The 24,251-nt window shown below is 44.4% G+C and overlaps 2 protein-coding genes across 2 annotated transcripts in view; both read left to right on the forward strand.

The window, feature by feature from the left end:
- Positions 1 to 24,251, forward strand: part of LOC143766498 (uncharacterized) — an 831,863-nt gene that overhangs the window by 706,343 nt on the left and 101,269 nt on the right. The gene's annotated exons all lie outside the window — the stretch shown is intronic.
- On the forward strand, positions 574 to 23,633 carry LOC143768227 (uncharacterized). Its single transcript, XM_077256919.1, has 5 exons — positions 574 to 706; positions 790 to 887; positions 1,086 to 1,176; positions 13,835 to 14,849; positions 23,615 to 23,633. The coding sequence occupies exons 1-5, from the start codon at positions 574 to 576 to the stop codon at positions 23,631 to 23,633; spliced, it is 1,356 nt and encodes a 451-aa protein (XP_077113034.1).

Here is a 24,251-nt window from a genome sequence, read left to right on the forward strand (position 1 = left end):
CGCAGCCAAATCTGCAACATGTGCACATACTCTTAAATGAATCTGTGTCATTCTTTCAATTAAAGGACTTTTTTCAGGGTGTCTGTGTTTTCTTACAATGTGACTATGGGGTTGGAAATGGGGGCATCTTATTGTAGCCTCCCCATTAATAACCTCAGGGCGTGATGTCACCGGACAATACAAAGGTGACACCAACTCCCCCAACTATTACCCCACTTGCCACCGCTAAAGGGCAAGTGGGAAGAGAGAGGCTAAGTGCCAAAATTGATGCATCTTAGAAATTTGCCTTTTCCGGGGTGGCTGAGAGCTGATGTTTGTAGCCTGGGGGGGGCAGTATCCATGGCCCCTTCCTAGGCTATTAATATCAACCCACAGCTGTCTACATAGCCTTTGCTGGTTATTAAATATAGCAGGACTCTATGTCACTTTTTTTGGGGGTCCCCCATTTTAATAGCCACTAAAGGCTAATTATACAGTTGTGAGCTGATATTAATAGCCTGGGAAGCTCCATGGGTATTACCCCCTTCATAGGCTATAAACAAACTTCTGTGTGTGAATCAGACCTGAGATCTAATGTGTCAGGTTCCTATAAGGTGTCAGGATGTTGCTGTCTATTTCTCCATGGAGGAGTGGGAGTATTTAGAAGGACACAAAGATCTGTACAAGAACGTCATAATGGAGGTTCCCCAGGCCCTCACATCTCCAGGTAATACACAGGACTAAATACACACGGCCTATAATTATCTGTATGTAAAGAATAAATTCACTCCCTGTATGTGTTTCCTCCAGATCTATCCAGTAAGAGGACAACACCAGAGAGATGTCCCCGTCCTCGTCTTCCACAGGACTGCAAGCAAGAAGAACCCAATGCTCCTCAGGATCATCAGGTAGATGGAGAGAAGGTGTCAGGAGATCTCCCCTATGATGTGTAGATGCCGGTGAAGGTCCTGTGCTCAGTCTTGTTTTATCCACCAGTATTATATGTTTTATACTTGTGTAGTAAGAACGGTGGAGATGGCAGGATTAGAGCTGATCATAGATGTGACTTCTCCATCTGTTGGTGACTTTTATAATATTTGTTTCAGGGTGAAGATCTGACCCATATTAATGCTACAGAGACATATGTGAGAGATGATGAGTGGTGTAAAGAGGAGATTCCTACATATGGCTACCCAGGTGAGTAGTGACCACTAAATGCAGAGAAGTCACAGATTCTTCTCAGTCACCGGTTCTGGCTGCTTTATCAGTGGTGTAGTCCGGCCGTATTACCATGATCACCATTTTACCTCTGGACCACAACATTCTCCTTCACCCTAAACTATTCACATAACTTTGGTCACTGAAAGCTCTTTTCTATAGAACTTACAACCTGGAGGATCCATCTACCCCCTGGTATTTTTTTAATTCATTCTTAGTTTTACACTGTGTCCTACAATGGGACAGAAAACTATTTAGAATTGAGAGTCCTCAGTGGTTGATACCTTTTAATGGCTAACTGAAAAGATGGTAACAAATTGCAAACTTTGGGGACTACTCAGGTCTCTACTATGGGACAATCATTTTGTGCAGGCTGATCGCTTCTATAGAATGCAGATCGCATGCTATAGAAGCTGTCAGCTCTGCAGCTTCTATACACTGACCTGAGAGACTTCCTGATTATCACTGCGCATGACAGGAAGCCTCTCAGGTCTGGAGACCCGGATGTCGTCATGACGACATCAGGTCTCCATGGCAGCGATCGGGACCCTGCGTCATGCCAAGGAGTCTCCGATCCAAAGGCAGAGGGGCTGTCAGCCCCTGTAATGAGGGATCAGTGACCTGTCATAAGCCAATACAGATGAATATGTAATCAGAGCACCTCATAAAGCCCACCCAAAGCCCCGCCTCGGAGCACAAGAATCTCATTAATTGAAAACTACAAATACAGATTAAACAACAATCACAAGACGGATTTTATCACCAGATATCAGTGTAATCAGTATAACGGCACCGACCTGACAGTGTCTGTAGGTTACTGAGCACAATCCTGCTGACAGGTTCCCTTTAAGACATCTCCGCTCTGCACTATTATACACAGTTTTCCTTAAATGTGTAATATTTCTTCTTGAAACTCATCTGACAGAAAATATTGGACCTTACGATAGTTTAGATTGTGAAGTCCCCGAGCCCCGTGCTCTAATTTGCCCAGAGAGGCTTCACCACTAGCTACTCATTTATTACTGATGGAGACTGTTCAGTTTCAGTATTTCAGTAGATGTTATTGTCTATAGTCACAGGTTTTGATTACAGTAGTGTCAAATACTCTTGATTTATCCTCTTCCCACAGCCAGTTTTGTTTTCTTAATCAGGCGCCATTTTTACAATCTGACGTGGTCACTTTATGTGGGGATAACTTTGGAATTACTCACAAAGGATAATAGAAAACAAATGGATCTTACAAATTATATTTTCAACTTCTCACAATACCCTACATACGATTGTACGCTACTCTCTGGGTACATGGCAGTGTTCAGAAGGGAAGGAGCGCCATTTAGCTATTGAAATGCAGATCTAGCTGGAGTAGTTTGCAGACACAATGTATTGGGAGCACTGTTTGTGGTCCACTGGCAGCTCAAAAGATGTCCACCATGAACATGCTTGGCACTATCTTCTCTGCTTTCGATATCCTAAGGATTGCCTTGATCATCGCCTTTAACTCCATTACATGGATCTGGACTTACACTGGGACCCCTAGGCTTGGACCATGGTGTTACCTGCTATTCTGTGGTATTAGATGGCAAGAAGAATATTCAGGTAGCTGGGTCAGAATCGGAAGAACAGAATACAGAATCAGAAGACACAAGAGTAGTCAGTAAACCGGCCACGGTCACAACAGGAAACAAATACACAAGCCGCAAGCTGAGCACAGAGAACTGAACCAGAGGAGAACAACGCTGTTTCTAGCAGATTCCAGCCATGTGCTTTGAGCTTTAGTAGGGTGTGGTACTTTCCAATTGGCTGAAGTAGGGAGCAGATTACTCCAGCTGGACAGCAGGAACAGATCCCAGATGAGATTGGACACACCATATGCAGAAGCCATAATATGACTAAATGACAGAAAACCAGAATAGTCGAAATCCTCATAAAGTGATTACATTTTATAAATTAGTTCACTGAGGGTTATAATCTATACACATGTGGTCAAAATGTTGGTACCCCTCGTTTAACGACAGAAAAACTCACAATGGTGACAGAAATAACTTGAATCTGCAAAAGTAATAAGAAATAAAAGATCTATGAAAATGAACAAATGAAAGTCAGACATTGCTTTTCAACCATTCTTCCACAGTATTAAAAAAAAATAAAACTCATGAAATAGGCCTGGACAGAAATGATGGTACCCCTTAAAATAATGTGACAAAATGGACATGTTAAATCTTGGTGTGTCCAGTAACTAGCATCACAGGTGTCTACAATCTTGGAATCAGTGAGTGGCCTGTATATAGGGCTACAGATACTCACTGTGCTGTTTGGTGACATGGTGTGTATCACACTCAACATGGACCAGAGGAAGCGAAGGAAAGAGTTTTCTCGGGAGATTAAAAGATAATTATAGAGAAACATGTTAAAGGTAAAAGTTATAAGGTCATCTCCAAGCAGCTTGATGTTCCTGTGACTACAGTTGCACATATTGTTCAAAAATGTAGATCCATGGGACTGTAGACAACCTCCTTGGACATGGCCGCAGGAGGAAAGTTGATGCAAATCAAAGAGACTGATAATACGAATGGTAACAAAAGAGCCCAGAAAAACTTCTAAACAGATTAAAGGTGAACTTCAAGCTCAAGAAACATCAGTGTCAGATCGCACAATCTGTCATTGTATGAGCCAAAGTGGACTTCATGGGAGACGACCAAGGAGGACACCCTTGTTGAAAAAAAATCATAAAAAAGCCAGTCTTAAATCAGTCATAACACATAAAATAGCTAATAAATAACATTTCCCACATGTCTACTTTACATCAGCACAATTTTGGAAACAATTTTTTTTTGTTAAAAGGGTTAAAATTTGACCAGCGATTTCTTATTTTTACAACAAATTTTACAAAACCATTTTTTTAGGGACCACATCACATTTGAAGTGAGTTCGGGGGTCAATATGACAGAAAATACCCAAAAGTGACACCATTCTAAAACTGCACCTCTCAAGGTACTCATAACCTCATTCAAGAAGTTTATTAACCCTTCACGTTCTTCACAGGAATTAATGTAATGTGGAAGGAAAAAATACTCATTTACCTTTCTTTCACAAAAATTTTCCTTGAGGCCTAATTTTTTTTACTTTCACAAGGGTAACAGGAGAAAATGGACTATATATATTTTGTTTAGCAATTTCTCCTGAGCATGCCGATACCCCATATGTGGGGGAAATCTACTGTTTTGGCGCATGGCAGAGCTTGGAAGGGAAGGAGCGCCATATTGGAGAGCAGATTTTGCTGGAATTGTTTGTGGGTGACATGTCACATTGTCAGAGCCCCCGACGTGTCTAAACAGTGGAAACATTTTTATGAAAATATCATTACATTTTTTCTTCAAGAGTAACGCACCTGGCGAATAGTCTTGATTAAATAAATGTGCAAAGTAAGCATATTTAACAGAACCACCGTTTGGGCGCATGGCAGAGCTCGGAAGGGAAGGAGCGCCATTTGGAATGCAGACTTAGATGGATTGGTCTGCAGGTGTCACATTGCATTTGCAGAGCCCCTGATGTACCTAAACAGTAGAAACCCCCCCCAACAAGTGACCCTATTTTGAAAACTAGACCCCCCCTCAAAGAACTTATCTAGATGTCTGGTGGGCACTTTGAACCCTCAAATGCTTCACAGAAGTAAATTACATACAGCTGTGAAAATAAATAATCATATTTTTTCCACAAGAAATGATCTTTTCGCCATCAATTTTTTTCCAATAGCTTACAGGAGAATATATATAAGAGGAGGACAACGGGAGTATATATAGAAAAGTAAAAATTTTATTGAGAAACACAATTAAAAACACACACATTTAAAAGACACCAAATGAATGTACCAGGAATCCATATTATATCCCATATTAACAACCAACCATTGGAATGTATAAAGAGAAGATGTGCGGTAACTCCATGTAATCCTACCAAGTGGACCCAGTTCCCAATGACCACCCTATATCCGCAGTAATACATATAAGCCTGTGCAACTATGAAGTTAGAAAAGGTGCCAATACAAGAACCTGATCCACAATGGAGACTAACATGGAGAGTGCCAGGAGGAGCAGCAAGAGTAACAAGCCATGCGGCGTCAGAAAATCCACCTCCCAGAGCACAAGCACAATCTTACCCACATGAGGATCCCTGGACTGAGCGTCACCCCCGACGCACGTTTCGCTGCTATCCTAGCGGCTTTCTCAAGGGAAGTGTTATTTCCTCAAAACACCTAACCTTATATCCTGTAGGACCTGCATCACATGACAGTCATGTGACCGGGTATTCACACCACTGCTTGTTTCGGCGCATGTGTCCACCGCTCTCCGCCCCGCAGCCCCGCGGGCCGGCCCACGTCTGAAAAACAGTGAATGGCAGCCAGGTAACCCCAGCAACCAAACAGCCACTCACAGACGCACCGCGGCCGGACTTTGGAGGTGAAGGGGGGGAGGCAAGTGAGCACACGCGCACTGCAGCCTATAATTTGCACCCTACCACAAACTTATAATTTTATATTCTATTATTCAACACCGCAACTATTCAGTCTGTACAATGCCCATTATAACATACAAAACGCAATTTAAGCAATATTCCAATTCCGCAGTTGCAGCGAAGTGTGATGTCATCGTTAGCATGATAGATTAGGATGCGTCCCTCTTCAACCAGGATATTTAGATGTAATATAATAAAATCACTAAATACAAAACAAATAAGAAAATACAACGTTAAAAAAAGGAAGAGAAAACAACAAAAAGGAGGGAAAAAACCACAACAATAAATTTCCATAGGCTTATAAATCACTCAGACCTTACAGGAATGGGGCAAAATTTAGAGCTTCATTTAAACCATATGGTTTAACTGTATTCAGGGTGACAATCCATTTCAACTCCCGTTGAGCCAGTATTTTTTTGACATTGCCACCCCTTATCCCCATATGTATCACCTCAATCCCACGCACCTTAAAACTCCGTGGGTCACAATTATGGACTTCTCTAAAGTGCCTGGGAATGGTGGTTAACTCAGACAAATCCTCCACCGTCTTTGCTGCGCCAATGCCCCGCACATGTTCCCTCACTCTCACTCTCAGTTCCCTGGACGTCAGACCCACATATATTAGTGGGCAGCCACACGTGGCATAGTACACCACATTCTCGCTACTGCAAGAGATGTACTCCCTAATTTGAAATTCTCTTTTTCCATCTGAAGAGTGAAAGGAGGTACTGCGCAGGACATTGGCGCAGGCCAGACAGTGGCCACATGTATGGCACCCCCTAATTGGTCTTGATGCCCCAAATAGGCTAGTAGTTGGTGCCATATAGTGACTTTTGACCAGCATGTCTTTTAAGTTTCTGGCCCGCCGTGGGGTCATTAGTGGACAGTCGGATAGGAACGGACCCAAGGAGGGCTCGGTGCTCAAAATGCGCCAATGTTTTTTTTAGGATGGCTCTGATGTTATCCCACTCATGATTATATTCAGATATAAATCTGATTGATTTGTCACCACCCTCCTTCCTTTTTTTATTATACAATAATTGATCACGTGGGGTTCTCTTAGCCCTGTTATACCCATATCGAACACAACGTCTACTATAACCCCTTTGTTGAAAGCGTCTGCTCAAGTCATCAAACTGTTGTTCAAATGTCTGATCAGTCGAGCAATTGGATGGTCTACGAGCGGTTCGCTTCTTTCTGGGGACCTCCGACCTGGACGGCCCTCTGTGTGAACTTATCCTTGAGCTGTTGGAATTTGTCCTTACGCATAATTTTTTTACTTTTAAGGACACATTTTACCAACAAAAGCGCGGCGCAGCCATGGGTGCGGCCTGTGCGCCCGCGTATGCCAACCTCTTCCTGGGGTATTGGGAGAGGTTGGTTTTTGGGGACGCGGGGGCACGGGCCGCCGACCATGTGCTGTGTTGGCTGCGCTATATTGATGATGTTTTGTTTCTTTGGCGGGGGACGGAACAACAGCTCAGGGATTTTATGGCTGTGCTCAATCAAAATTCTTTTAATATCAGACTTACCTACAGATATGATTTTAATACAATCGACTTTTTGGATATCTGTTTGAGGGTAGATTCTGATTTACTTATTCAAACGGATGTATTTCGTAAGGAAACGGTGGTTAATTCGCTTGTACATGCATCTTCGGGGCACAGCCAAGCCACGATTAAGGCCGTCCCGGTCGGACAGTTCCTCCGGATGAGGAGAATTTGCTCGACTGATCAGACATTTGAACAACAGGCTGATGACTTGAGCAGACGCTTTCAACAAAGGGGTTATAGTAGACGTTGTGTTCGATATGGGTATAACAGGGCTAAGAGAACCCCACGTGATCAATTATTGTATAATAAAAAAAAGGAAGGAGGGTGGTGACAAATCAATCAGATTTATATCTGAATATAATCATGAGTGGGATAACATCAGAGCCATCCTAAAAAAACATTGGCGCATTTTGAGCACCGAGCCCTCCTTGGGTCCGTTCCTATCCGACTGTCCACTAATGACCCCACGGCGGGCCAGAAACTTAAAAGACATGCTGGTCAAAAGTCACTATATGGCACCAACTACTAGCCTATTTGGGGCATCAAGACCAATTAGGGGGTGCCATACATGTGGCCACTGTCTGGCCTGCGCCAATGTCCTGCGCAGTACCTCCTTTCACTCTTCAGATGGAAAAAGAGAATTTCAAATTAGGGAGTACATCTCTTGCAGTAGCGAGAATGTGGTGTACTATGCCACGTGTGGCTGCCCACTAATATATGTGGGTCTGACGTCCAGGGAACTGAGAGTGAGGGAACATGTGCGGGGCATTGGCGCAGCAAAGACGGTGGAGGATTTGTCTGAGTTAACCACCATTCCCAGGCACTTTAGAGAAGTCCATAATTGTGACCCACGGAGTTTTAAGGTGCGTGGGATTGAGGTGATACATATGGGGATAAGGGGTGGCAATGTCAAAAAAATACTGGCTCAACGGGAGTTGAAATGGATTGTCACCCTGAATACAGTTAAACCATATGGTTTAAATGAAGCTCTAAATTTTGCCCCATTCCTGTAAGGTCTGAGTGATTTATAAGCCTATGGAAATTTATTGTTGTGGTTTTTCCCTCCTTTTTGTTGTTTTCTCTTCCTTTTTTTAACGTTGTATTTTCTTATTTGTTTTGTATTTAGTGATTTTATTATATTACATCTAAATATCCTGGTTGAAGAGGGACGCATCCTAATCTATCATGCTAACGATGACATCACACTTCGCTGCAACTGCGGAATTGGAATACTGTTTAAATTGCATTTTGTATGTTATAATGGGCATTGTACAGACTGTATAGTTGCGGTGTTGAATAATAGAATATAAAATTATAAGTTTGTGGTAGGGTGCAAATTATAGGCTGCAGTGCGCGTGTGCTCCCTTGCCTCCCCCCCTTCACCTCCAAAGTCCGGCCGCGGTGCGTCTGTGAGTGGCTGTTTGGTTGCTGGGGTTAGCTGGCTGCCATTCACTGTTTTTCAGACGTGGGCCGGCCCGCGGGGCTGCGGGGCGGAGAGCGGTGGACACATGCGCCGATACAAGCAGTGGTGTGAATACCCGGTCACATGACTGTCATGTGATGCAGGTCCTACAGGATATAAGGTTAGGTGTTTTGAGGAAATTACACTTCCCCTTGAGAAAGCCGCTAGGATAGCAGCGAAACGTGCGTCGGGGGTGACGCTCAGTCCAGGGATCCTCATGTGGGTAAGATTGTGCTTGTGCTCTGGGAGGTGGATTTTCTAACGCCGCATGGCTTGTTACTCTTGCTGCTCCTCCTGGCACTCTCCATGTTAGTCTCCATTGTGGATCAGGTTCTTGTATTGGCACCTTTTCTAACTTCATAGTTGCACAGGCTTATATGTATTACTGCGGATATAGGGTGGTCATTGGGAACTGGGTCCACTTGGTAGGATTACATGGAGTTACCGCACATCTTCTCTTTATACATTCCAATGGTTGGTTGTTAATATGGGATATAATATGGATTCCTGGTACATTCATTTGGTGTCTTTTAAATGTGTGTGTTTTTAATTGTGTTTTTCAATAAAATTGTTACTTTTCTATATGTACTCCCGTTGTCCTCCTCTTATATAAGTTCCTATTGGGAGTTATACGTACAGGGGTGGGGACATTGTTCCTGACCACCTGTTTTATTATGAGTCTGGGTGTGGGTGGAATGCTTACAGGAGAAATTGGACCCCAAAGGTTGTTGAGCAATTTGTCCTGAGTATGCTGACACTCCATATGTGGGGGAATACTACTGTTTGGGCACATGGCAGAGCTCGGAAGGGAAGGAGCGCCTTATTGGAGAGCAGATTTTGCTGCAATTGTTTGTGGGTGACATGTCAAGCTGTCAGAGCCCTTGAGGTGCCAGAACAGCATAAGCCCCCAAAAGTGACTACATTTTACAAAAAACTTACCTGAATGAATTCTTCTAGTAGTGCAGTGAGCATACTGACACCACAGCTGTTCCATAGAAAATTATACCATTGGACAGTGAAGAAAAATAATTACATTTTTACAACTGAAATGTTGTTTTACCCCCAGAATTTACATTGGAAAATAGGTAGATGGGTAAATGGTCACTACACCCATAGATGAATTCGCAGAGGGGTGTCATTTCCAATTCCCAGAGGGGTGTGATTTCCAAAATGGGGTCACTTCAGGGTGATTCTGCTGTTATGGCACTTTGGAGAGCCGCTAAGTGCCAGAGCAACAGAATCCCCCTGGAGGGCCCCCGTTTTGGAAATGACACCCCTCTGGAAATTCATCTATGAATATAGTGAGCATTTCCACTATATGGATGATTTCCAGAAACACATAGTGGACGTTTTAGAGCAAAAATTGCAAAAATGTCATTGTAGTGCCCAATATATTGTCCCCAGCTTGTGTCTCTGGAGACATCCCCCACCTACCCCCAGAAATTAAGTCAGCTCTACTCAAATGTGTCTGTCACTAAATAAACCAAATGCTTGACTGTCAAAACAGTTTAAAAAAGTGGTTCTGTGTGGAAGATTTTAAATCAGCCATGAAGGCATAAGGCTGGCAATGATATCATGCCTCATTCCTCTCTTGGAACATACACGACATCTTCTCTGGGGTTCTTTCTTGTTTCAGTTGCTGGAATGAGTGCAATAAAATGTCGCTCAGTGAGTCTTCTGACATCTTCAGATTTTAAAGGATTGGCGGGGACAACTTTTTCAAAAACAAGATTTTCAATGACCTTTTCCTGATAATCAATGAAAGTATCTGCATTTCCGGCTTTTTTGTATAACACAAAAGAATTATATGTGACCACCTGAAACAAATAAATGACTAACTTTTTATACCAGGTATATTATTTTCTTGATATCTGGTATGGCTGTAGAACCTGGTCTGCAAGGTCCACACCCCTCATATATTTGTTGTAGTAAATGAAAGACACAGGTTTTGTAGTAGTGTATCCCTGTTGGTCTGCAGTGGCCCTTGTGGCATCTGTGTGGATCGAGCTCAGGATAAAAATATCTTTTTTTTATCCTTGTACTTAGGGGCAAGCAGCTCTCCACTGCATAAAGCCCCTGACTGCCCCTTTCAGAACTTTTCATTGACCAATGTTTGTGGAAACAACTGATGGTTTTTGCGAATGTTCCCACAAGCCCTATGTTATGTTCAGCCAGACTTTTAAATAGGGGTATGCTGGTGTAGTAGTTGTCAACATACAAATTGTAGCCTTTTTGTAAAAATTGAGTTATCAGCTTCCAAACGATTTCTCCAGATGTGCCCAGATAAGTAGGGCATCCTGGTGGGTTTAGTTTACTATCTTTCCCCTCATAAATGCGAAAAACTGATGTATATCTGGTTGAACTCTCGCACATTTTATAGAGCTTTATTCCGAACCTTGCCCTCTTAGAAGGATTAAATTGCTTGAGGTGCAGTCTTCCTTGGAATTTTACAAGGGACTCATCAATGGAAATGTTCTCTGTTGGGGTGTAAAGCTTTAAGAACTTTTCTGTCAAGTCTTCGATGATGGGTCTGATTTTGAATAGTATGTCATGTACTGGGGCATTTCTGGGCAGGCGTCGACTGTTGTCGTTAAAATGCCAACATCTCATAAGCATTTCATAATGGCAGGAAACATTGGGGTGGCTTGAACAGGGCAGTTGGACCAATAGGACCAAATTTTTGTTAACAAGCCCCATAGCTAATGTAAGTCTGAAATTTTTTTTCATTTCTAGGACATTAGTTGTTGTCCATAACTTTGACCTAGCATAATAGAATCGTGGATTCTGGCTGATGAATTGGGACATATATAAATTTGTTTGTAGGATAATATGCTCTAGCAAGCTATCTGTCAAAAACAAATTAAAAAAATTAACTGGTCCAAAATTTTCCACCTCCACATTTATACCAGGAATGGCATTTAAATTAGGGATGACTGGAGTAGCTGAATCCGAAGCCTCCCACCTGGGAAATGCTACATCAAGAGGCAAAGCCCCTTGGACATTGGTGTGCGCCAATTCACGAGCACTAGGGACAGCGCTAGTACTGGGCATTGCTCCCTGAGTTGGAGACATTTCTCCAGAAGCGCTATTTGTCCTTCTTGTTCTACTGGTCCTTGTGTGTGAGGATGGACCAGAATCACTGCTCATTTCTGAGCTATCACTGTCGCTGCTACTAAAGCCCTAGAAATCCACATCGCCTTCTGGCGCTGCACTTTCTTCGCTGTCAGAACATAAAACTGCATAAGCCTCCTCTGCACTATAATACTGACGGGCCATTTTACTAGTTTGTTTTTTTTTCCGGAAATAGAAAACACTGATGTGACTGACTGACGTGACGTGACTGATGTTACCAAATTATTGGGGAGGCAATTGAGAAAAGCCTAATTCTTTAGCCTAACCCTAACTTTAGAATAAACCCTAACTTTAGCCTAACAGCAACCCTAAGCCTCACAATAACCCTAACTTAAGCCTAACATTGACCCTAACTTAAGCCTAACAGTATCCCTAACCCAAACTGTAACCCTAACTTTACCCTAACAGTATCCCTAACCCTAACAGTAACCCTAACTTTAGTCTAACAGCAACCCTAAATTTAGCCTAACAGTAACCCTAACTTTAGCCTAACAGTATCCCTAACCCTAACTTTAGCCTAACAGCAACCCTATCAGTAACCCTAAGTTTAGCCTAACAGTAACCCTAAAGCTAATAGTATCCCTAACTTTAGCCTAACAGTATCCATAACCCTAACTTTAGCCTAACAGTAACCCTAACTTTAGCCTAACAGTAACCCTAACTTTAGCCTAACAGTATCCCTAACCCTAACAGTAACCTTAATTTTAGCCTCAACACTAACCCTAACTATAGCACTAACCCTAACCTTATCTGTTTTTTTTACTTTTATAACAAGATCGCTGACTGATGCAGCTGTTTAAGCAGCACTTGTAACACTGTTTCTCCTCTAATCTCTCACTGACAGGAGATCTGAGGAGAAACAGCGTTTTTATGAGGCAGATCACCCGGGAAAGTTCGTTGCTACAACAAACTTTCCTAGTGATTTGTCTCATTGGCTGGTGTGACGCTGACGTCATCAGGACCTGAACCAATCAGGTATCGATGAGGTTGGGGTCACAGTAAGTGTTGTGCGCCAGAATCCCCTTGTTATAAGGTACGTGGAGGTCCCGATGAGCACAAAACCGCCGACTGGACAAACATCGGCACTGCACAAAGCCCTGCTAGCACTGACGTTTATCTCCTGTTGGCGGTCACAAAGTGGTTAAGTTAAGGGTACCATCATTTCTGTCCAGGCCTATTTCAGAAGTTTTTTTTTTTTAAATTTTCTGCGGACGCATGGTTGAAAGGCAACGTGTGACTTTCATTTGTTCATTTATAGATTTTTGATTACTTTTGTCAGATTTAAGTTATTTCTGTGATCATTGTGGGTTTTTCTGTCATTAAAAGAGGGGTACCAACAATTTTGACCACGTGTGCAACAGGAATGAATATTTTTACTCCCCAGCCACTTTCCGGAAATTCACACGCAGTGGATGTTTGAGAGTGAAAATTACACATTTGCCATTTTATTACCCAGCACATAGTGCCCAGATTGTACTCCAGGAGACACACACCGCAAATTAAGTGGTTTCTTCTCACTATACAATATTGCTAAATACAGGGATGTTGTTTGAGCACACTGCAAGACTCATAAGTGAGAGCGTATTTTGCTGGATTGGTTTATAGAAACTCTGTTGCTTTTCAACAGTCTATGTGCCACTAGTAGTGTGGGAACCTCTTTTTCCATTGACAGATGATAGACCTGAGTGGGGACTTGTTTTTTGTGAGATGAGAATTGGTATTATTTTCGCCTACATAACATTGATTGGTTTCTTTTTATTCAATATTTGGGAGGCGGAATGAACAAACAGTTGAACACCATGCACTACTGGTTCATCCAACAAGGTTTTCTATTAGACTGTGAACTGTCATTGTCTTGGTAAATAAAGGTTTTTTTTACATAGCTTGCCATTTTTATGGACAGTTTAAGTAGAAATATTCAAAAATATAAAACTCAAGGATATTTTATTTAAAAAAATGTTTTTTTTTATCTTAGCAGATGACTGTACCAGGAGATCAGTGGGACAGCTGACATCTTCAATTTTTAAATCTGATGATCTTGAGATCCTACAAGATACAACTGAAGTGAATGCCATTACTCCAGATATATCCTCATCCATTCACAGCAAAGATCTGTCATCTGATCCTATGAAACAGGTCCCATCTTCTGATTCATTACTGACTACTAAGGAAAATCAAAGTCACAAAAGAGGCATTAGAAAACAAACTGCTCCTAAAGCAAAGAAGCCTTTTTCCTGTTCAGAATGTGGGAAATGTTTTAAATGGAAATCAGATTTGGTTAATCACCATAAAACTCACACAGGGGAGAAGCCTTTTTCATGTTCAGAATGTGGGAAATGTTTTATCCAGAAATGGCATCTTGTTAGACACCAAATAACTCACACAGGTGAGAAGCCTTTTTCATGTTCAGAATGTGGGAAATGTTTTACCCACAAAGAGAGTCTTGTTAGACACCAAATATCTCACACAGGGGAGAAGCCTTTTTCATGTTCAGAATGTGGGAAACGTTTTAACCAGAGAGGGAGTCTTTTTACACACCAAATAACTCACACAGTGGAGAAGCCTTTTTCATGTTCAGAATGTGGGAAATGTTTTAACCAAAAATCAGATTTGGTTAATCACCAAAGAACTCACACAGGGGAGAAGCCTTTTTCCTGTTCACAATGTGGGAAATGTTTTACCCTCAAAGAGAGTCTTGTTAGACACCAAATATATCACACAGGGGAGAAGCCTTTTTCATGTTTAGAATGTGGGAAACATTTTAACCAGAGAAGGAGTCTTGTTACACACCAAATAAGTCACACAGTGGAGAAGCCTTTTTCATGTTCAGAATGTGAGAAATGTTTTAACCGGAAAGGGAGTCTTGTTAAACACCAAAGAACTCACACAGGGGAGAAGCCTTTTTCCTGTTCAGAATGTGGGAAATGTTTTACCCAGAAATCAGATTTGGTTAATCACCAAAGAACTCACACAGGGGAGAAGCCTTTTTATCGGTCGTCCATGACAGCACTACGGAGAGAGGGGATCCGCCCTTCAGGAACAGGAAACCTACAGATACATAAGGGCGGCACCTCTCCCACGCATCAGTTGGTTTCCTGTTCCTGGAGGACAGGATTCCCTGCAGATACGACTTCGTTTCTCCTATCAATACCCAGGCCGGCTGTCCGACCCAGGTAGCGAGGGGGTCTCCTACCTCGGGCAGTGCGGGTCCCTGGAAGCGCCACGGTGGGTCCGGGTAGGGCTCCACGACAGTGAGCGGTGCAGTGTGGAGCGACGTCCGGAGGAGGTCCATCCCCAGTGGTCAGCAGGTGAGTATGTCCCCCCCCGGGGTCCGCTCTCCCCCCTGGGCCTCGGTCTTCCCCACTCTCCCCGTCGGTGCGGTGCAGCGCGGCGTCCTGTGTGCTCCTTTCGATTCGGGACCGGAGCTGGGGGTCGGACGCCGGCCTCTGCCGCGGTCACCGCTGGGCTGCGGCCGTGGAAGCGGCGGTGGCGTAGCGGGGGGGCGGCTGGGGGGTCCGGCGGCGCCGTTCCCAGGCTTCCGGGCACGTTTCTGAGCGTTCTGCCCGAAACCGGAAGTGACACGCAGGGGGCGGGGCCAAAACCGGAAGTCAAACGCCGGCCGTTTTTTTTCTAAAAACGCCGCTGTCCTGCATGCGGCGGGGGCGGGGGGGGGGGGCGTTTGGGTGCAGGGGGGGGTGGAGCAGTCACCTGCAAGTCGGGGGGGTGGATTTGGCCACACACCTGCACTGATTCCGGATCCGGGGGAGGGCTATTTATAGCCAAACAAAATGCTGCAGCACTGCTTGTGAGCCCATCTGCAGCTATGGATGAGCCGGAAGCTGCCGTCGGTCTGCTGGAGCAGGAGCAGGATGGATCCTCGGAGAAGTCCCATGCGAACCCCCAGCTGAAGACCCGCGGACGCAGTAACCAGACCAGTCGCAGATCTAAGCAGAAGGATCTGGACCGACCCCCCAGTAATCCGGTACCTACCGCTACTGCCTGGGTAAGAGATCTTCGTGAATGTACCCTGATGCAGTCTTTTCCTATGTTTATTTCCGTAGGGGAAAAAAAGCGCTGGTAAATCAAAAAACAAGGAGTGCGCGCTATGCGCTTGCCCTTTGCCAGACGCCTACCCTAAGAGACTTTGTCAGTCGTGTGTACGGCAGACGGTAGGAAATAAATTGATGGGAACACTGATAGCGGTAGCGCCAGATAAATTACATAGCCTTTTTCTCCGCTCCCATAGGTGGCGGAAGAGTCTCCTGATTTCACATCAAGCCTTAGGGAGATTATCAGGAAGGAGGTGAAAGATTCCCTGAAATCCCTGTCCCGGGGGGAGTCTTCCAAAAGAAGAAGGGAGCCTAGCGCCTCAGAGTCGGATTTGTCCGCTGGCCCTAGTAGGGAGAATGAGTCAGACGCCTCTGTCTCCTCAGCGTCCTCTTCGGAAGAGGAGTCTAACCGGTTCTGTTTCCCATTGGACCAAATGGACAAACTTATTAAGTCAGTTAGATCCACCATGGGGGTGGCTGATGAAAGGCCAGAACTCTCTACACAGGACCTAATGTTTGGCGGTCTAGACCCTAAAAAACGTAGGTCTTTTCCGCTCAATGACAAGGTCCAGAACCTCATCAAAAGGGAATGGAAAAAACCGGAGAAGAAAGGCTCTTTTCCACCTGCCTTTAAACGCAGATATCCCTTTGAGGACCCCATGGTGAATACATGGGATAAGGCGCCGAAATTGGACGCAGCGGTGTCTAAGGCGTCTAAAAAATCATCTATCCCCTTCGACGACATGGCTTCCCTAAAGGACCCTCTCGATAAGAAGGCTGACTCATTCCTTAAAGGGACATGGGAGATGTCGGCGGGTGCCCTGAGACCTGCCGTAGCTGCGACATGTGCAGCCAGATCGATGATGGTCTGGCTGGATCAGCTAGGGTCTAAGTTGGAAGGCGGTGTTTCCAGAGACTCTATGTTGAAATTCCTGCCAACAATTCAGAATGCCGCTGCCTTTCTCGCGGACGCATCTGCGGATTCGGCAAGAATGGCGGCTAGGGCGGCCGGACTATCAAACGCAGCACGCAGGGCCCTGTGGCTGAAATGTTGGCCAGGTGACCTTCAATCCAGATCCCGTCTGTGCTCTATCCCATGCGAAGGGGAATACCTGTTTGGTCCAGTCCTAGACGAACTGCTGGAGAAAGCTGGAGATGAGAAGAAAAAGTTTCCCAATCTACCAGCTACCTCTTACAGGCGTCCCTTCACAGGGAAAAGATTCTTTCGGAGGAGACCAGCCAGAGACCAGAGCAGATGGGATGAGAAAAAGAAGAAAGGTACTGGATTTATGTTTGGAGGTGGAGGACGTCAGGAGCCATCCCGTGAGGTCAAAAAACCACCCCAATGACTAGTCGCCCCGGTGGGAGGTAGACTATCTGCCTTCTACCCGGCCTGGTCCAAAATCTCCAGTAGTGATTGGATTTTGGGGTTAATAGCTACGGGTCTGCGGCTAGAGTTCTCCTCCATCCCTCAGAACTTCTTCAGAGTTACCCCACTCAGGTCCTCTCCAGCAGAACAGGCGGCCCTGGAAGCAGAAGTTCACGACCTGCTCAGTAAGAATGTCCTGTCAGAGGTTCCGGAAGGAGAACAGGGTAGAGGATTCTACTCTCCTCTATTTCTAATAAGTAAACCTGATGGCTCCTTCAGAACAATTATTAACCTTAGGGCTCTTAATAATTTCCTGACCGTCCAATCATTTAAGATGGAAACTATTAACACCGCAATAAAGCTGCTGTTTAAAAACTGCTTTATGGTAGTATTGGATTTGAAGGACGCCTATTACCATATCCCCATTTATGCAGGTCACCAACGATACCTGAGGGTGGCGGTAAGGTTGGATGGGGTAATCAGACACTTCCAGTATAGGGCCCTCCCCTTTGGTATATCGGTCGCCCCTCGAGTGTTTACCAAAGTTATGGCGGAGGTTATGGCTCACTTGCATGAGTCCAACATTCTAATAATCCCCTACCTGGACGATCTCCTTATCGTAGGTAAAACGGCGGATCACTGTCTGGAACAGTTACATAAAGTGATGTCTGCTCTGGAGCGTCTGGGGTGGATGCTAAATGTCAAAAAATCACGCTTACAGCCCATGACGGTGCAGCGATTTTTAGGCCTGACCCTGGATTCCCAGGTTCAGGAATGCCGTTTGCCTCAAGAGAAAATTGATCGCTTGCACCTTCAGGTGCTGAATGCCTCTAAAAACCCCACCATGTCCCTTAGAAGAGCCATGTCTCTGTTGGGCTCTCTCTCGTCCTGTATTCCAGCGGTCCGATGGGCCCAGTATCATACGAGGATACTTCAGGGCGAGGTGCTGTTACAACAAAAAAGGTTGGGGGGATGTCTGGAGAGCCTGATGACCCTATCCCAAGACGCTATTATATCCCTCGGATGGTGGCTAGTCCAAGAGAACCTGTCCACAGGGGTCCCCTGGGAATATAATGTAACTCGTATAGTCACCTCGGACGCTAGCCCTTCTGGATGGGGGGCTCACATGGGGGATACATTGATCCAGGGGCTTTGGGATCGGGATCAGATAGAAATGTCTTCCAACCTAAAGGAGTTAACGGCTGTGGAACAGGCAGTTAAATCACTCCTTGTCTATCTACAGGGCCACCACGTGCGGGTATACTCGGACAATCGGGTCGCCGTGGCATACATAAATCACCAAGGCGGGACTCGTTCCAAATCCCTAATGTGCGTAGCAGATCGTCTATTCCATCTAGCAGAGCAACATCTTCTCTCATTGACGGCTCTTCACATAAGAGGGGCAGAAAACACTACAGCGGATTTCTTAAGCCGCAACACATTGAGGCAGGGGGAGTGGTCCCTGAACGACTCCATCTTCAACCTCATCGTGGAAAGATGGGGTCAACCAGAAATAGACCTGTTTGCCACAAAAGAAAACAGGAAAGTGGCACAATTCTGCTCTCTCAACCCCAGAGAAAATCCTCTGTCAGTAGACGCCCTCCTCATAGACTGGAACTTCAGGCTAGCCTACGCCTTTCCTCCCCTGTCTCTACTTCCTCTGGTGGTGAGGAAAATCAGGAAGGACAAAGCCACAGTGATAATAATTGCCCCCTTCTGGCCCAGAAGGACGTGGTTTCCATGCCTGAGGGCTATGTCGATATCCGACCCATGGGTCTTGCCAGACATCCCGGATCTCCTGTCCCAGGGCCCAGTCTACCATCCTCGGGCGGTTGGCCTTCATCTGACGGCGTGGATTTTGAGCGGGCGCTGTTAAAGGATAGGGGGTTCTCTCCGGGCCTCATTAACACTCTGCTGAAGAGCAGAAAAATAATCACCACAAAGATTTATGTTAGGATCTGGAAGAGGTTCCTTCAAAACTCGGGGGTAATAGCTGGTCAGTCAATACCAATAGACCAGATTTTAGAATTCTTACAGAAAGGGTTAGATATGGGGTTATCCCCAAATACACTTAAAGTGCAGGTATCAGCCTTAGGGGCCCTCTTTGGCTGCAACATTGCTGAGAATCACTGGGTCAGCAGATTCATCAGAGCGACAAAACGGTCCAGGCCAATGGTGAAGAATAGGGTCATGCCATGGGACCTGAACCTAGTCCTCTCAGCCATGACAGAGGCCCCATTTGAGCCAATTGCATCAGCCTCTATTAAAAATGTATCCCCTAAAGTAGCCTTCCTGGTGGCCCTAACATCGGCGCGTAGGATAGGCGACATCCAAGCATTATCCAGGGTTCCCCCTTACATGCAGCTTAGGGATGATAGAGTGATACTATCCCCTGATCCAGCATATCTTCCTAAAGTAGTGTCCAGGTTCCACAGAACACAGGAAATAGTTCTTCCATCCTTCCTCCCCAATCCTACTAACGATAAGGAAAGGAAGCTACACACTTTAGATGTAAAAAGATGTATCCTGGAATATCTGGCAGTAACTGATCCCTGGAAGATAGATAACGCCCTATTCGTGTCCTATCAGGGTAGTAGGAAGGGTCACAGGGCATCAAAATCTACTTTAGCTAGATGGATCAGGGAGGCTATCTCGCTGGCATACATCTCAAAGGGCAAGCCGGCGCCTGAAGGTCTGAAAGCGCATTCCACTAGAGCTATGGCGGCTTCGTGGGCAGAAAGATTGGAGGTGTCGATCGACCAAATTTGTAAGGCTGCTACTTGGTCTTCTCCACACACATTCTATAACCATTATAGATTGAACTTGGGTGCCTCTTCTGACCTTTCGTTTGGTGTAAGGGTGCTGCAAGCTGTAGTCCCTCCCTAGTTAGTTACTCTCTGTAATTCTCTCCGTAGTGCTGTCATGGACGACCGATAAAGTCTTAGTTACTCACCGGTTAACGGTGTTTTTCGGAGTCCATGACAGCACCTGTACATACCCTCCCGTCTTCTTAAGTTCTGGGTGTACACCTCTTCCTTTATTTATATAATTCACGGGTAGTGAATAGTTAGTTATTTGTATCATTGTTTATTATGTATGCTATTAACCTTGGTGGTCCTCTTGTGCTCTGTAAACCAACTGATGCGTGGGAGAGGTGCCGCCCTTATGTATCTGTAGGTTTCCTGTTCCTGAAGGGCGGATCCCCTCTCTCCGTAGTGCTGTCATGGACTCTGAAAAACACCGTTAACCGGTGAGTAACTAAGACTTTCCTGTTCAGAATGTGGGAAATGTTTTAAATGGAAATCAAATTTGGTTAGTCACCAGAGAACTCACACAGGGGAGAAACCTTTTTCCTGTTCAGAATGTGGGAAATGTTTTACCCTCAAAGAGAATCTTGTTAGACACCAAATATCTCACACAGGGGAGAAGCCTTTTTCATGTTCAGAATGTGAGAAATGTTTTAACCGGAAAGAGAGTCTTGTTACACACCAAGTAACTCACACAGGAGAGAAGCCTTTTTCCTGTTCAGAATGTGGGAAATGTTTTAAATGGAAAGTGCTTCTTGTTAGACATCAGAGCAGTCACACAGGGGAGAAGCCTTTTACATTTTCTTAATGTGGGAAATATTTAACTTGGAAATCAACTGTTAATAAACATCAGAGACATCACATAGGGAAGAAGCCTTTTTTATGTTCATAATGTTGGAATAGTTTTAACCAAAATTGAATCTTAAATGGGTTGTCTCTTGTCATTACTTATGTTTGCTGACAAGAGGATAAAACTAAACTTTATTAATTCCAAATGTAAAACTATATTCATAATTTACCCCCTGATGGTTAGTCAGTAGGTGACTAATAGAATAAACATGTACCCCACAGTTGAGTATATAGGGTGAGGTGACGTAAACACACTCACTCTCCAAGCCTCTCATTTCTACGGGTTTCATCGTCTTCACCAAAGGCGACTCATCAGGAGACAATTTAATATTGACCTATATTGAAGCGAGACTAGACAAAAAAATAAAGTCATGTATCATGTTATCCGAAAAAGTCAGAAAACCAGCTACATATTGGCAGATCCCAGACCTCAATCTATATACTTTGTAAGGGATGAGGGATCCATGCATACCAGGCTAGGGACAAGGGGGCCATGTGTATCAGGACGGGGGTGAGGAGACCATATATACCAGGATAGGGGATAATTAAGTACAGAATTGACCACATGTTTTGCCTAATTTCCTCCTCTAAAACCTAGGTGCATCTTATCCCCTTTCTGCCAGCTGACAGGATAGTACGTCAGCTGGCAGACTCCCCCGCTTTGAGGTGGGCTCCGGTGGTGAGCCCACCTCAAAGCCGCAACATGTCAGCTGTTTTCCACCCGCGCCCATTAACTAGTTAAATGCCACTGTCAGTCTGACAGCGGCATTTAACAAGCGCAGCCGGAAGCGCTAGCACCGCTGGCCGCGTTACATGATCAGGGGTCATCGGTGCATTGCCATAACAACCTGAGGTCTCCTTGAGACCTCTATGGTTGTTGATGGCCGATTGCTTTGAGCACCACACTGTGGTCGGTGCTCAAAAGCAACCCTGCAGTTCTGCTACATAGAGGTGATCTGTGTTTCACCTCTATGTAGCAGAGACGATCGAGTTGTCCATGCTTCTAGCCTCCTATTGAGGCTATTGAAGCATGCAAAAAAAAGGTGTTTAACTATAAAAAAAAATATAAAAGTTCAAATCACCCCCCTTTCTCCCCAATCAAAATAAAAAAAAAAAAAAATCAAACCTACACATATTTGGTATCGCCGCATTCAGAATCGCCCAATCTATCAATAAAAAAAGGATTAACCTGATAGTTAAACGGCCTAGCGAGAAAAAAAAATAAAAACGCCAAAATTACATTTTTTTTTGTTTTGGTCGCCTTGACATTGCATTAAAATGCAATAACGGGCGATCAAAAAAATGTATCTGCACAAAAGTGGTATCATTAAAAATGTCAACTTTTCACGCAAGAAATAAGCCCTCACCCGACTCCAGATCACGAAAAATGGAGACGCTACGGGCATTGGAAAATTGAACCTTTTTTTTTTTTTTTTTAGCAAAGTTTGGATTTTTTTTCACCACTTAGATAAAAAAGAACCTAGACATGTTTGCTGTCTATGAACTCGTATTGACCTGGAGAATCAAAAATGGCAGGTCCGTTTTAGCATTTAGTGAACCTATCAAAAAAGCCAAACAAAAAACTAGTGTGGGATTGCACTTTTTTTGCAATTTCATCACACTTGAAATTTTTTTCCCGTTTTATGTTACATGACATGGCAAAACTAATGGTATCGTTCAAAAGTACAAATCGTCCCTCAAAAAATAAGCCCTTACATGGCCATATTGATGGAAAATTAAATCTCTGAGAAGAAGGGAAGCGAAAAACGAAAATTAAAAAGCTCCGGGGGTTAAGGGGTTAAAGTCCAAAAAATATGGTATATATTTTTTTTCATAGTGAACTCATTGCTCATGTTGGCCTTGTCATGATAATTTATAAAATGGCGTATGATTTTCCCTTGTTATCACACACGCTGCATGTGGCCCCCCTCGCAGCCCCTGCACTAGGGGATATCTGTCCCTGGCTCCTGTCTCCTTTCACTCTCTCCTCACTCCTTCCTTTCCCCCTTCCCGTAGAAATGTCTTTGTCTCCAAACACATGGGCTTGCTGTATGTGAGGAGATATTTCAGAAGCCGTAATGCAACGCTAGTGTGTGATAGAAATATGACAGTTACATATTTGAAACGTGCTTTGATAGAGCTTCGCTACGGCACCTCTTGCTAAATTCTAGCTCCCAAGGAACCTGAGAAAAGGATTTCTCCTGAACTGAGTGGAATAGCTAGTCCGAGTTCAGAATCATTAGAAAGCTAATTTCCTTATAAGATGAGTGATGTGTGCGCCGTTCTCCAGGCAATTCATGATAATGATAAGTTTTGCTAGCAAATCTGTAACTCTGAGGAAAGGGGAGGGCGAGGGTAACTCAACCCCCTTTAGTGATGTCACAGCCTACAAGTATAAGTTACTGCCAGTCAGCCCAGCCTTCAGTATTACCTGAGAAGCTGTTGCACCACGACCCTCTGATGCATTGGGATGTCTGGCTCCTCCCACCAGCATGGTTAGCCTGGAATGACCTAAGCAACATGTGAGTGTTTATCTTCTTTAATACCTGCTTACTTTTGTAATTGCTTGTACATACCTTAATTATCTCATATTGCAAAATCTATATATACCTTTTGTAAACACTGCCTACCTTTTCGGAGTAAAGTATAAAATTTATTAGTTTTGTCTTCTCCATGTTCTATAGCGAATTTTCACGTGCCTGAAGTTAATTACACTACTAATTTGGGTTGGCTTCTAACCCCTCTATTTAGGAATCTGAGCTGGTGGCAGCGAAGTGTGTTCTGTGCTAGGTGGGTAAAGCTAGCAGCGACGGAACGGGGTTTTATAAGCTATTGTCTGGCTGCGGCCTGAGCAGTTATAATTCCCTCGCTGCAGCGTGCCTGCTAGCCAGTCCACAGTGAAGCGGCCCATGCGGCAACTAATTATCCTAGGTGTAGTTCCCTGACTGACCTGAGGGTAAGGGGGCGCCGGAGAGCTGCAAGTTCTGAAGCAGAACTGGAAAGCGGGATATACATAAATCCCTGCCGTTCGTGGCATATTGTAGTAGCAGTGGGATATCTAAAATAAGCCCCTGCGGTAAATTGATAGGTCAATAGCCTTGTTTGTGTTTTTATCACATTGTAGCAGTGGTGGGATAACTAAGATAAGCCCCCCTGCACATAGCCATATGCTGGCCAAAGGTCACCCCCTTTTCATGACAGGCCTCATTAAAATAAAAACACTCGTACTCCGCTGGCGTACCGGCTCCACTTCAGCTGTGTCGAGACTCACTGTCCCGGGGCTTATGTGAGGTTGTTACATCACACTAGCCCAGCACCCGA

The sequence above is a fragment of the Ranitomeya variabilis genome, chromosome 4, assembly GCF_051348905.1.
Source record: "Ranitomeya variabilis isolate aRanVar5 chromosome 4, aRanVar5.hap1, whole genome shotgun sequence".
In the NCBI taxonomy this organism is placed as follows: Eukaryota; Metazoa; Chordata; class Amphibia; order Anura; family Dendrobatidae; genus Ranitomeya; species Ranitomeya variabilis.

Bases quoted from the DNA above. Each gene is read 5' to 3' on its own strand.
- LOC143768227 (XM_077256919.1), top strand. From the start codon at position 574: ATGTGTCAGGTTCCTATAAGGTGTCAGGATGTTGCTGTCTATTTCTCC. The intron at 707-789 runs GTAATACACAGG...TGTTTCCTCCAG, and splicing joins CCAGGCCCTCACATCTCCAG to ATCTATCCAGTAAGAGGACA. The intron at 888-1,085 runs GTAGATGGAGAG...TATTTGTTTCAG, and splicing joins ATGCTCCTCAGGATCATCAG to GGTGAAGATCTGACCCATAT.